General features: G+C 42.3%; 1 protein-coding gene across 21 annotated transcripts in view; it reads left to right on the forward strand.

Moving 5' to 3' along the window:
• EPB41L3 (erythrocyte membrane protein band 4.1 like 3) overlaps positions 1 to 14,394 on the forward strand; it is a 65,461-nt gene that overhangs the window by 17,297 nt on the left and 33,770 nt on the right. For all 21 annotated transcript variants that reach the window (XM_088524109.1, XM_088524088.1, XM_088524093.1 and 18 more), the window contains exons 3-6: positions 5,852 to 5,956; positions 8,217 to 8,259; positions 12,375 to 12,450; positions 14,151 to 14,369. In XM_088524109.1, coding sequence (XP_088380235.1) covers positions 5,852 to 5,956; positions 8,217 to 8,259; positions 12,375 to 12,450; positions 14,151 to 14,369 — 443 coding nt within the window. The remainder of the gene's footprint in view (positions 1 to 5,851; positions 5,957 to 8,216; positions 8,260 to 12,374; positions 12,451 to 14,150; positions 14,370 to 14,394) is intronic.

Raw genomic sequence — 14,394 nt, forward strand, 5'->3', positions numbered from 1 at the left:
TGGTGAGTAAAAATAGAGCAGGGGAGTAGATGGGCACCCTGCGTTTCAGTCAGGTGTACGGAGGGGAAGACCCTCCCTCCTGCAGTGCTCGCAGAGAGATGCACAGAGATCAGAGCCGTGTTGGTGGAGGGAGCTTGGGGAGGGCGGCTGGTCCATCCACTCGTTTGAACAGGGCGATGGTCAACACTAGGTCCGCTCAGCTCGAAGGGTGGCGGTTCCTCAGCCTCAGTAAGGATCTGTTACTGATGCTGCACAGCTCCTCTGGTGAGAAATTTGTAAGTGCTGAGTTGCGTTCTGCCTAGAACAGGCCAGTGTGAAATATCTTGCAGCGCAGATACCTTCTGGCTGGACTAAAGCTGGAAGAGATGGCCAGTTCACTATGATGTGGTTGCCGTGCAAGTGCCTTGCTGTGGGAGAGAGGGCATCAGAAAGCATCAGCAAAGTTTCGCCACCGGCATGCAGGAGAGCTTGCTGCTGATGTAAAACCTCCACAAGCAGCTGCTGTTCCTTTTGGGCATCACCATATGCGAGGACCTTCTCCCTGGTGCAGAAGGGAAAGGCACGTACTGAAATACACTATGCTGTGAATGGCTTGTGCACTGACCCAGCTCAAGAGTGGTGACACTAAATAGCAAAGATGGTTCCTGTGATCTTAATAGTGCCTGCAAGACAAGAAAGCTGTTTTGTTATTGATTTTCCAAATAGCTTTCTTAAGGACTTATCACAGTAACATATGGTTTTGACAGCTTGACTGATATGGTACAGGGTATTATTTGGGGTCCCTATGAACAACAAGCTGGCCTCGAGTCATCAGTGTGTGCTTGTAGGCCACACATGGAGTCCTGTGTCCAAGACATGGACCTACTTGGAGTGAGTCCAGCAAAGGGCCATGAAGATGATTAAGGGAGTTTCTTGATTCATCTGGCAAATGAAGAGAGACTGGAAGAGTTAGGACTCTTTAGCCGGGAGGAGAGAAGGCTCAAGGGAGATCTTATCAGTGTGTATAAATATATGATTGGGAGGTGCTGTAAAGATTACGGAGCCAGATTCTTCACAAGTGCCTAGTAGTGGGATGAGAGGCAGAGGGCACAAGCTGAAACATAGGAAAATCCACTTCAACATTAGAAAAGACTTCTTCACTGCGAGGGTTCTTGAACCTTAGAACATGTTGCCCACGGAGGTTATAGAGGTTCCATCCTTGGAGAGATTCAAAACCCAACTGGACAAAGATCTGAGCAACCTGCTCTAGCTGACTCTGCTTGAGCAAGGAGACTGCCCTCACATAGTCTGTAATTATGTGATTATATCTATGCACAGTACTTGGTGGCTGAAATGCCTGTTTATCTATTAACTAAAGCTTGCTTTTTTTCTTTTTAATAATATCCATTCATCTTAAGTACATGGTGGCTTATGGGTTTAACCATTATGAAGAAGAACTTCCTCATTATTTTTCTGCACAAAGAAATACTATACATTGTATCCAAAAGTTCACCAGTGAAGAATAATTGACTTTACAGTAATCCTGTTATACATGCAGTGCTAAGATGAAGTGCTTCATTGTCAAGCTCCTCATTTGCGTTGCCAAGTTGTCTTGGTCTGGTGGTTTTGTTACAGTATGCAGGATAGGAGTATACTGGAGGGATAATGCCAGGAGAAGATCATAAAATCACAGAATGCTCAAGGTTGGAAGGGACCTCTAGAGATCATCTAGTCCAACCCGCCCTGCACACACAGGGTCACCTAGAGCACGTGGCACAGGGTGGCATCCAAGTAGGTTTTGAAGATTTCCAGAGAAGGAGATTCCACAACCTCTCTGGGCAGCCTGTTCCAGTGCTCTGTCACCCTCACTGGTAAGAAATGTTTCCTTAAGTTCCTGTGAAACTTTTGATGCTTCAGTTTGTGGCCGTTTCCTCTAGTTCTATCAGTGGACACCACTGAAAAGAGGCCAGCACCATCCTCCTCACTGCTTCTCTTGAGATACTTATAGACACTGAACAGGTCTCCCCTCAGCCTTCTCTTCTCTAGGCTAAACAGGCCCAACTCTCTCTGTCTTTCCTCATAGAGCAGATGTTCCGGGATCCAAGATCCCTGAGACCGAGATGTTGCGGACAAATACGAGGGAAGCACATGTTTGTTCCATCGTCCGGGTCCTTAGGCCGTTGGCTGAAATATGTAATTTTTCATAATCCAATGTTTTTAATAGTGTTAACTATGTTACTTCTCATTTTCAGTGCTGCTGAGAGACAGTCATTAATAGCCTAGATACAAAAAAGGGAGAGGATGGATTAGGGCATGGTGTGGGTGTGCACCGGGCAGAGTGCAGGGCCAGAAGACGACCATGCAGGAAATGCGAACTGGAAGGGGAGATGTCGGATAAGGTCAGCTGTGCTGGGTTGCTGAGAGTTGGGGGCTGGAGTAGGTGGAGGCAGAGCAGAAGCCGTGTGAGAAGCTGCCTTGGAGGACTCTGAACGTGGACTGATTCTGGGGAAGCCAATTAGGGGAGCGAGAGAGCCTTTTGTAGCCTTCCGCCTCCCGAGGAGGAAGAGGCTCGGGGCCAAAAGAGAAGAGAAGTTGGCAGAGAAAGACACAGTTTCTGCTCTCCCTTGCATGTGGGAATTGCTGGCGGGTGCAGACTTGCCAAGTTCGCTGCTGTTGGCCCTTTTCACTGGGAGCTTGACCAGGAGGCTGTTTTTTTCCAATTCCCACTTGGAGTGAGAATCATGCGTTTTATATAATTTCAGGGGGGAGACTCTTGCCATATTTACCTTATGGAACTATTCTTCATGTATTCTTCATGTATTCTTCTTCACTTAAAAAATGTATTTTTCAATCCACTCAAAACACTACAATTAAGAACACATTTTGGATTGCTGTGAATGGCTTGATTTTTTTTTCTTTATTTCTTTTTTGGAATTAAGCTGTCATTCATACCAACCAACAGACTATCAGTCTTTCATTCCCTTGGATTTGTCACTCCAAAATGGTAGAAAACAAAGGTTTAGAATGGACTTGCGATCTGTGAGTTAGTAATTGGACTTTTATTTCTCCCTGTTTGCTCTCTGACTGATTGGTAAAGGAATGATACCCATACCTTATCTATCTTGCTTATTTAGGCATATGGTGACATAAAAGCAATTAATAGGATCATGGAAAGTCTGTTCATTTGTTTTCATTGTTTTTGCCTAACTAAAGCGCTTAAGTTTTTATGGGCTTATGCAGTAGTCCCTCCTCACTCTATTTCTGCCCAAGGTTATTTTAAAAGGAGAATATGGATGGTAATATTGCATGAGTGCCTGTACTTGTACTGTGTGCATTGGTGCTGTATGTACATAGATACACCAATGATCCTGAGGGAATTTCTTTCCTTTTTGATGCAGCACAGCCCCACACAACTGCTTCCTACAATTCTCTACTAAAACATTGTAGCAGGCAGCTGCTAGCTACTATTTCTCAAAGCTGACATCTGTGCAACTGCTTGGATCAGCAAGATGAAACAACTCCTGTTTTGACCTTGTATGACTCTTAAGACAGGGCATTGAAGTGTTGCAATTCAAATTCATGTAAATGATCCAGACAGGTTGTTTCCTAAAGTGAGTATTATAGAGATTTATCATATATTTCAACTACCCAGTTCTCTCTATTCAGAATAACTGCATAGTTTTCTATCAAGTAGAAAAGCAAGAAATTCAGCAAAATACAGCATAGCTTGTTTCCAGCAGAAATGTGATTGTTTTGGCTTGCAAGTTAAGACTTTGTTCCTCTCTGTGCACTAGTGGAACTTCCTTTTTTGTCTGTTTGCTCATCTCCATGGAGTTTAAAGTATAAAGCTGCCAGCCTCTGTTACATACTTCCAAGTTTGTGGCTTGGAGAATTAACTGAAGATTTGTTTGAAATCGTAGTGCAACTGAGGCTATAGCTGTGCTTCCTAATATAGGAAGAGAAAAGTGAAAAGGAGAAAAAGGCCCTAGAGCTGCTTACTCAAGTGATATGAGAAGACACAGTAAGTGAAGTTCAGGCAATATACACCATTTGCCATACACTTCTGTGGCGTGTTTTCCTCTCAGCTGAAGAACACTTGTTAGATTTTATCAGCCTCATTTCTCAGTTTTACCATCAATAAAACTCTAAAATCTATTTTCCTTCTTGTTGTCTAATGTACTATCACATCTTCAATAAAAATACAGAATTAAACATGTTACGTTATGCAGTGCAGCTTACTGTTATTTTTTCGTAATGTTTTTGCCAGGTGTTAGACAGCAACCCTCAATTTTTTGTTATTTTTATTTTTATTGGCTTGCTCATCACTTCTGAAATAGTTTGAGGTCAGCTCTGGGCTCTCCTGTTCAGTTGGCATAACTGTGTCACTTTGGATTGTGAAATATTCGCGCGCTCCAGCCAACGCTGCTGCGCTGGCAACACAGTCTAGGTGCAGCTTAACTGACAGAGAGTGTTTTTCTCCACTCCATGTATACAGTTGAGGGAGGAAGGGATACAGTTAGGCAGGAAGCCTGATGCTGCATGCCCACCAAGGGGCCCTGGTAAAATAGCTCTGGTGGCCGGGGTGCTGTAGGGTAGAGGAGATGTGGATCCAGATGGCTGACCTTTTAGGAATGGCAGGCTGCAATGAATATCCTCAGTGTAACTCGACCACAAATAGTCTCTGCATAACACAGAAAACAATAATCTCTGCAATGTCCTGGATTTGCCCTCATTATTTTAATGAAGATAAATTCTAAAGAAGTACTCTGTCGTCTTTTGTCGTAGGCTTCAGTGTTGTGCTTGAAGTAATACGCGTATTTCCATTCTGCTTAAAGTTATGCGTAACAGCTAAAGAAGCTGTCTCACTGGCATCACGTTTAAGCTGAAATATTTATATATGCGTATGCATGTGCATGTGTTTGAAATAAAGTGGAGAGAATGTTTTCTTTTTCCTTCAACTGAGATGCACTCAGGGAGGCACACGGTATCTGGTGAAGCATGGCACAAATACTTTTGAATTCTTCATCATAGCTAATGCCTGTTGAAGTTTGCAAAGGAAGCTCATAAAAAGGACTTTTCTTCCTTTTTTCTTTTTTCCTTTTTCCTTTTTTTTCCTTTTTTCCTTTTTTCTTATTTAATACTGAGATTGAGGCTGACTTGAAGGTTCTGGTTCTGGTAAGGGCTTTTGCTGTTGATACTGAAATATCTTTTCATACAACTTGTTAGCAATAAAGATTAATAATAAAGAAGGATAGTGGAACATTGTAAAACTACTTTCCTAGCCAGCTGCATTCCAGTGGCATACTATGCTCTTCTTCAGAAGATGATGTATTGCATTTACCCATATGTCATACGAAAAAAAAAAAAAAAGATCCTGGAATTGGTCCACAGTGCTAGTAAAGCAAGGAGCATCTCCACACTCACCTTTTCCTCCAGCGGATTGCCCCAAAGTCACAGCTTTAATACTACATTCCTGGGAATGTTTGTACTATTGTTCGTTGCTGCTGTTGCATACAAAGAAAGCTCTGAGGGTTATTTTTGCTGAGACACAACCTTGGCAAGACACAACCTTGAAGTAGCAATTTCTGGGAGGCAGAAGAAGTCTTCCAATTGAAACATGATGGCCACTGATTTATTTCTGAGTCTGCAACAGGACCTGAATCTTTATGAAAAACAGGTTTATGCCATTCAGCAGGTTCTTATGAAGCTCCAGATCAATGGATTTGAAAGATAGGTCAGTTTAAATAGGTCAATTTGGGGTTATTGATTTGGGAATTTAAAAAAAAAAGAAAATCATTTGGGCAAAATGATTTCCTTAGTGATATATCCATTAAAGTAACACATTTTGTGTTTTTTTCTTTTCATTTCTCAGAAACGTTCCAGAGGTCAAGTGCTGTTTGACAAAGTGTGTGAGCACCTGAACCTTTTGGAAAAGGACTACTTCGGGCTAACGTACAGAGACACAGAAAACCAAAAGGTAACACACAAACTTTGGTCGGACTTTTGGCATGTGGACTTCAGATTTCCCCTTAGACACTCCCCCTAAGCAGTCACAAACAGTCTAGAAATCTGTATTTTTCTTTCCAATCAGCATTCATGTACTTAAGAGTTATTATTTTTTGGCGCTTCTTGAGAACATACCCTGCATTTCTGTGGCTTCCCCCTGTGTTGGTTGTTCATGCCATCAAAGTTGTTAATCATCTAGCTTGTTCTCTTTCTAGTAGGCTTTATTTCATTAACACCATAGATGAAAATGAGATTTACATTCTTAGATCTATTACTAAACATATAATACTCAAATGTGGCTTATTTAATGCTATGTTGGGATAAAGATAGGCAGGAGTTGATTCACTCTACATGCTGCTAGCTACTAAGATAAAGCATGGCTTTAAGTTTTGACTTATTCTGTCTTAGGGAATAGGAAAGGTTAATTTTAAAATATACTGTGTATATTTAGATGTTCTGAGGTAAATATTTTTTAAAAATCCAGTATCAGAACTCCTTAGTAAGCTGTGCCATAGCCCAGCAGAACTTGCCAGTTGGAGGTGTTCTGTACTTGGCATGGCCTCAAAGGTCTGCCCTTAGGTAGCTGGACCTATTGCTACTTTTTTAGCTGCTTGTGTCCTATGAGAACATTTATATTTTCTAGGCTTCCCATTGTTTCAGTTGTATATGATATAAAAGAAATCAGTCTGGTCTTCTGTGTGTGTGAGAGAGAGTTCTGTTTTGCTTTGTTTTTATTCTCTACCCCTCTCTTTACAGACTTCTAATTATGAGGATTTTGTCCTTGAGACAGAAAATGACTTAAGCAGACAGCCCATGCCAATTCAAGATAACACTTATGCTTAATTTTGAGTTGTAGTTAAAGTTAGGCAAATGTGTAAGTGCATTTCCCAATAGGTATACTTGCCTTATTGGGAAAAAAAAATTCATTCATTATTAACAGGTGGCTTAGAAGTGCTAAACATTTATAGATTACCAGTTACTCTAAAGAGATAAATAGCTAAAAGAGTAATTGACTGACACCATATTTATTGATCAATAATGTACATATTCTTGATGTTAGAGTACTTACCAATTCAGCTCTATCCTCTGCCAAATATCTTCCAGCTAGACAATATCTGCACCCACATCACAGGTCATTTTTGAAAATAGAAATCCTGATGTTTCTTTATTTTTTTGGTGCATAATGCACTTTTATGCTCAGGAATAGTTGGAACTCTTGATTAGCCCCTCTTGATTAGCACTACTTTGGGGTTTGGACAGCTGTGAGCTGGTTGTTTTGGATGGGAGTGTTTTGCAGTGTTCTGCTTGTTTGCTATTTCTTCAGTATTTTTGCTCTGATGCATTTGTTTGTCTTTCCACGGAGAAAGTGGAACTTTCCTAGGGAAAGCGAACTTTTTGTTCTGGGCCCCGTGGCACATTTTAAATATTGATTTAACTCCCCTAGAAGACAGTGCAGGAGCGTGAGGGCTTTGCCTCCCAATATCTGAGAGCAGGTACAAACCACAGGACGCTTCAGACATTTTAACCCTTGGCCGGAGCTGAAGCATCAAGAGGCAGCGAGCTGCCGTGCGGAGGGTTCGTGTCGGGGCCAGCAGCGCTCCGCGGCAGCCTGGGGTAGTAACACGTCGCTGTGATAATTCCCCATCTCCTCAGCAGGGTCTTCTCACACGGCCAGCGCGCTGCGCGCGGCGCCTCAGCGGCAGTGCCCGTGCCCTGTGGTGACCCCTCGCGCTCACGGCAGTGCCCGTGCCCTGTGCTACCCCTCACGCTCATGGCAGTGCCCGTGCCCTGTGCTAACCCCTCGCGCTCACGCCGGGTTGCAGATGCGGACGCGTCCCGTGCCACGCGTGCCAACAGCATAGCAAGGCTTTTCAGCAGGCTCAACCCTTCAAGGATTGAATCAGAACAACTCCGTGACAAGCTCGTCGAAGTGTGATTGGCGTTTTCCCAGGAGATACTTTGGAAAAGAGTTTCTACAGATTGTTTTGGTTTTTAATTTTAAGCCATTCAGCTCTTAGACTTCTGGGATACTTAGTAAAATCCTGATTCTTATCCAGGGCCACAGGTTAAAACTAAATGCTATTTCTGCCTACTGCTGTAACAAAGAGTAAAGGGCGGGCCTTTGAGTTTTCTAGGACTGTCTCATAGTACTGTTATTTTTTTTTAAAAAAAAAAAAAGTGTTTATTGTATTTTCTAATTCAAATTGAAAAAGGAAACATTTTCTTTGCAGAATTGGTTGGACCCTGCCAAGGAAATCAAAAAGCAGATCCGAAGTAAGTTTGTTATCATTTGTGTGTTTATTTTGAGGGATCCGGAGAACTTTCATGCTGATTTATCCAGAAATCAAGGTCTATGATCTATATTTGCAAAGCTATCAGGCTACTGTTGAGCCAGACTGGGGACAGAGACGGAGAGGTGATTCCCTGTCATCCTAAGTGAGACTCTTTGCACACCAAACACCCAGTTTCACTGATCATCTGTTATGGTTATATAGGCTTATTGCTAAATAGCTGGAGTAATTCAGAACTGCTGGGTCTAGGTGATCATCTCGTAGCCCCTGAGGCTCAGCAGCTCATGGTCGTTGTTGACTGGGAGCACTTACCCACTGCTGACACTAGACAGAGCCTTAGTTTCTCAGTCAACATGGGCTCTTAAACAGTGAAGAGTCATTTCATGCAGACTTTGTGGGTGGGCTCAATAGCCTTTTCCACATCTGCTCTGATTCTCAGTCGTGGTGAAGAGAGAAATTTGGTAAAGCCCCCTGTGAGGGGATTTCACTGTTGAAATATGTTGCCATACAATTTGGCAAGTAGCAGCAGCACTGCTTTCGGAGCTGTCACATTAATTGTGTTATTACATTCACTGCTTAGCTGCGAATCTTAGTCCTGAGGTCAGAAAACCAACCAAATGTGTGCTCAGGCACTAAGACAGGCAGGATTAGGTCATTCCTCCCAGACCGCAGTGGCAACCTGCTGTATAAGCCCTTGAGGCTCAAAACAGGATAAGGGCGAAGGACAAACTCTCTGTGAGCTATAAATAATGCACGTGGTCTAAGTGGGTGATGCCACTTGGCTGCACCGTGTAGAGGGAGGCTGCCCAGCCGGATGCCTCTGCAGTGGGAGCACTTTTCACCCTGGCTCATGGCTCCCTGCTTCCCATGGGAGATGCCAGGAGGTTCACAGGAAGGGCTGGAGGGAGCGCTGGGCCCTTTTCCCCAGCCTCAGAGCATCAGGATTGCTGCAGGGAAGGGGCAGAGTGTGCAGGGAAGTTGGGTTTGGCCACTGTAGCCTGTCTCACAGCCTAAATTTCACGTCCTTCTGCTGCATCTCATCCTGGACCTCTGAATTACCTGAGCGTTTTAGATATTTTATCCTGTAGAAAGATCAGACAGTTTCTCAGGATCATAAAACATGAAGTGACATTACTAAAAACAACTTGACATTTGCAGAGATGCAAAAAGCCTAAAATTTGACATTAAGCAAAGTAACCTTAGGGGATTAGGCCACAGATATAAATTATTTCTTTGCATTACTGTAGTTTAGATCATCTCCAGGAACACTTAGCATTGCATAGTAAATAGCACTCGATCTAAAATGTCGTTCTTTTCAAAAGCTTGAACTTTGCTCCAAAAATGACCATTCAGTTCACAGAGAACCAGCCAATTTTCTGCTTCACGTGAATATTTTAAAAAGCTCAGTTGTTAAATTTAGCTGTCTGCTGCATTACAAATTCAAAAATGTCTCAAAGGAAAATTGTGTCAAGGCTGCCAGTCTCAAAACGTGACCTACCTTTTTTCTCTTCTCTTTTTAAAAGAGATGAAATGTGTGTGTTTGTGTGGGCAGGAAAAACTCGGTAGTTTTGTGTCTACACGTTTTGAGAATAATGACTTCTAGAACTGTGCTTTCACAAACAAATGCACCTCATAGTTTAAAATTGTTGGCTCAGGTCTAGCAAAAGTCACTTCTCCCTCCAAGGTTTGAAGAGTTAATTTACACTGAGTGGAAAACTTCCACAATCACTAAGAACACTTCAAGCACTAAGAGCACTAACTGCGCTTTTCCACCAGTATTACTTTCATGTAAATGATCTGCAATGAAAAATAATCAAAGTATATGTTTCATTGTATCCCTTCTTTTTCTCCTAAAAGTGCTGCAAACCTTAATGAGTCAAATTATGTTGATTGTCAATGCAAGCAAAATGGCTCAACCTCAAACTCCTGCTTTGAAATGCATTTTAAATGTGCCCGAGCTGTGAGTTAGACGATGAAAGGTTGTGACAGCAAGAGATTAACCAGGGCAGAAAAGTCTAGTCCTGGACTTGACGCAGGGGACAGTTGTATTTGTAGAAGATGACAGTGATAATTTGCTTGCTTTATAGAATTCACCTTCCAACTTTGGAACAGGAGAACTTTGAAAAAGTAGGACTCTTACATATGGCAATTTTCATGAATGGCAAATAATAAAAAAGAAATTCCAATCCTGCTAAATGTTGGTTGAGTGGTAGGAGACTCAGAGATGCCCGATTCCCTGGTAAACAACCTATCTTTTTCATTACGGTGTTTGCAAAATTAAGCTGTCACTGTGTATAAGGCCTCCAGATCACACCCCATTAGTTTTAACTGATGGCTTCAGCAGATGTATGTTGTGTTTAACCCCTCAATACCCCGAACAGAGGTATGTGAGTGAGGAGAGGAGTTCCCAAGGGATACATGTTAGCCTTGATTTATTTGGTGTGTGCCAGGGGCCATGCGCAGATTAACCAACAGGGTGTCCAAGCCCCCTGCCCTCCAGCGTATGTCTAGTCACTGGGCTGGCTCTCAACTCGACGCCTATTCCCATGTGGGACATATCCCAGCCTCTCTGTGGGGCAGCTCTTCATCCCATAGACAAAAAAAAAAAATCCTCAGACGAAGGAACCCCAAACTTTCATCAGGAGCTGAAATCCTAAAGATAAACACATCAATCTTTTAGCATCTTCAGCCTGTTTTCTGTGGATGTGTGCTGGGGGATGTGTGCTGGGCAAAGTAAGTGATCCTTTGGAGGAGACAGAAATGACTAAATAAAAGCTCCCGGACACCTCATTTGGAAAACCCTTGCTGAATTTTCAGGCAGTCAGCCGTAAAACTGTTTAGAAAAGCTGTCAGCGTACTTTTGCTCTGTCTAGTTTATAATCTCTGTACCATAACATGTATCAGATTGGCCCTCCAGACCTGAGTTCATCAGAAGGTGCAAGGGGGCAGAGAACTGAGGATCGTGAAAAAAACTCTCGTAAGGGTCGTGTGGAAGCATCCTGTTTCTCACAGTCCATAAGCACTTTCCCATTCCATAGCACTTTCTCCTTAAAAAGACCCATATGGGTCTTTTCAGAAGGAGGATAAATATATATATATTTTTTTAGTTAGACTGTAATTTGATGTGAACACATTTTAGAAAAGTGACAAGCTACTGTGATTTTGGTTTCTTGATGGCAGAAATGCTGTGATTTAAATGACAGAAATACATAGAAAGTGTATCCCACAAACAAGGCCTAGAGAGCAGCTCTTGCACTAAAATGCCACCGTGTTGCTTGCTAGAACATTCCAGTTTGGGGTTTTGTTGGTGCTTTTTACTTATATTTGAGACATGTGCTAGCATAACCTGTCACCCTCTTCAGAACAGCTTTTGTGGTCATGTTGTTGTTTAATTCTTTCTTAGCTTTAATCTTAATACTCTTACCACGTTTAAAGCTAACCTCCCAGAAAAGAAAAATTCTACAAAATACTTGGTGTAGTGCAAACCTGCATCCCACGAGGCACTTAGACCTCCTGAAATTCCAAAAGAAGATTTCTCCAGTTCCAAAGGCCTTTATGCAGCAATGGCCCTGCGGTTGTCCTTGCAGTTTTGTCCCCACAGCGGTTCATGTCGGCTGGGCCAGGAGCTATGTGCTGAGGCAGCGCTCGGCTCCGGTGCTGATAAGCCCTTATGGGCAGAGAGGGTTCAGCCTGGCTCACGTGACCCCTTACATTTTGGAAGCTCATTTAAACACTAATTTGCAGTGCTTCCAGTGCTGCTGCATTTTGGGTTTCTTGTTTTTGAAGCTCATAGAGACTGCCTTTGCAGATGGTTAATCGCAGTGTTGAGGTAGTAATGAATTGCTGCTCCCTTTGAGTCTCTGCTTCAGTGAAAATCTTACTAAATAAGAAAAGATCTGTAAGGTCTAGTCTAATTCTGTAGTTATGAGGGGAAAAGTATTATTTTCAGAGCAGTGTATGGGGAAAAAAAAAGCTACTATAGCCTTTTTTTATGACTTGCTTGACAGTAGTATTTTTAAGGCTTCTGGTAATATAACAGCATGAACATCTCCATTTGCAGTTGCTGTGTACTTTCAGTAATGCTCTACTCTTTTCCAGGTGGTGCTTGGCAGTTTGCATTTAATGTGAAATTCTACCCTCCAGACCCTGCCCAGCTATCTGAAGATATTACCAGGTGTTTAAAACATTAAATACCGTTCTAGAAGGGGCTTAAAAGCTGTTTTGGATAGTGCTTACACTTTAATTATCTGAGATGAGGAATGTTTTGCTTTGCAGTTGGCTTCCTAAGTGCTAGGAGCTGATGGAAAATATGTGATGCTTTGGCAGAAAAGAGGCTGTGAACAGTTTTGAGTACTCTGAGCTAAGAAAACTTTTGATTTTTTTTCATAACTTGACTCTAAAATCAAGCATTTCCAATGTAGATATTCTTGAGATTTGATCCTACTTTAAATATTCACAGGCATGCACACTGTCCAGTCTTGCCAGTTACCACTGTAACTTGTGTACCGCAATTTCTTCTTGTCAGTAAAATCACAACTGTGAAAAGAGAGAGTGGAGATAAAAATAAGCATGTTTGTAGTTTTTATATGACCTCTAGCTCAGGGTGCAGTTGATGCACACGGGGTAGTGAGTAGATGCAGTCTGCTCCTTGGCTGCCGCTTTTACTAGTGATACTTTAAGCGTGAACAAAAAACACTTGTTTGGGTTTCTCCTTGGTGTAAGAGCGAAAAGCCTTCTAAACCATGAAGGGGTTTATGTTGTTCCCTAGCCCATTCTAGCATTTTGTAACCTCTTAGTATTTTTTAGACATTTGTTGCTTTGTCAACTAAGGCAGCATTTAGATAAAGCCTTCAGCATAGAACAGAGCTCCCCTGCACTAGACTAGAATATAATATATATAGAACAGTTGGATATATTGAATATAATAAGCTATAATGAGATACTGTACCAAAAGTTCACAGTTCAACAGAGTCTGGGAGAAAGGAAGGATTCTTTCTCTCTCCCATATAATTGGATTGAACACATAGAGGAAATCTCTGCAGTATAGGATTTAGGAATATTTCCTAAGTCCTGGCTTTGGGCGCACATCCTGCTCCTCTGTCAGCTTCACACTGGAGTAGGACCTGGAAATGAAACCAAGAATCACCCCCAGCTCAGAGCCAGGGCGCACGTGCACCGGGTGCACAGTAAGACTGGTGGTGATTGAGATGCCTCTCTTGCCCTTACAACTCCCCCAAGACCTCTCTGCCTCATCCACAAAGCCAGCAGATATTATTTCTGAGATTTTCTCGTTCCTTTTATCTGGTGCTTCCTTGCACTGTTCATCATAATGTTTTTTAAGAGCATTTACTGTTTAAATGCATTTTGAGAAAGCGCCATAACTTTTTAAAGAGAGTTCTTCTTTTTACTTTCTAGTTCACCTACCCTTTAACAAGCATTTCCTTTTTCTCCTCAAATTATATATATATATATATAAGTTAACTATATATCTAAGTTTTATCTATTTATTATAGGAAATTCTTGCTTTATAAATCAAAAGAAGAAAATTGCCCAGAGTAGCTGTGTAAAGATACCCTAGAGTATTTACTGGGAATTTCTTCATCTAGCATTTAACAAAATGGCAAGCTATTTTATTACGAAATCTCTGTGCTGCTTTATAAAGACTAGTAAATTACGGCTTGGTGCCCATAGTTTAGGCAACGCTTTTATTTTTTTATCCTCGTTAACACCTGAAAAATGTAATGCTTGGGCGTTTTCAGCAAGTTAGAAGCAACAGAAGGCTTGAGATGTTCTTGGAGCCTCTTTGGAGGCTCCAGCTCTCCTTTTCTGAGAGCTGGGGGGGACTTTCTAAGCTGTCTCCACGCTCTGTTGCAGGTACTACCTCTGCTTGCAGCTGCGAGACGACATCGTCTCGGGCCGGCTGCCCTGCTCCTTCGTGACGCTCGCTCTCCTGGGCTCCTACACGGTGCAGTCAGAGCTCGGCGACTACGACCCCGATGAATACGGCAGTGACTATGTCAGTGAATTCCGCTTTGCACCAAACCACACTAAAGAACTGGAAGACAAGGTCATTGAGTTGCACAAGAGCCACAGGTGGGCAGAGAATATGAGGGAAGAT

Source organism: Tinamus guttatus, unplaced genomic scaffold (assembly GCF_059628265.1).
Source record: "Tinamus guttatus ecotype Peru unplaced genomic scaffold, ASM5962826v1 Tinamus_guttatus_pri_ptg000203l, whole genome shotgun sequence".
Taxonomy (NCBI): domain Eukaryota; kingdom Metazoa; phylum Chordata; class Aves; order Tinamiformes; family Tinamidae; genus Tinamus; species Tinamus guttatus.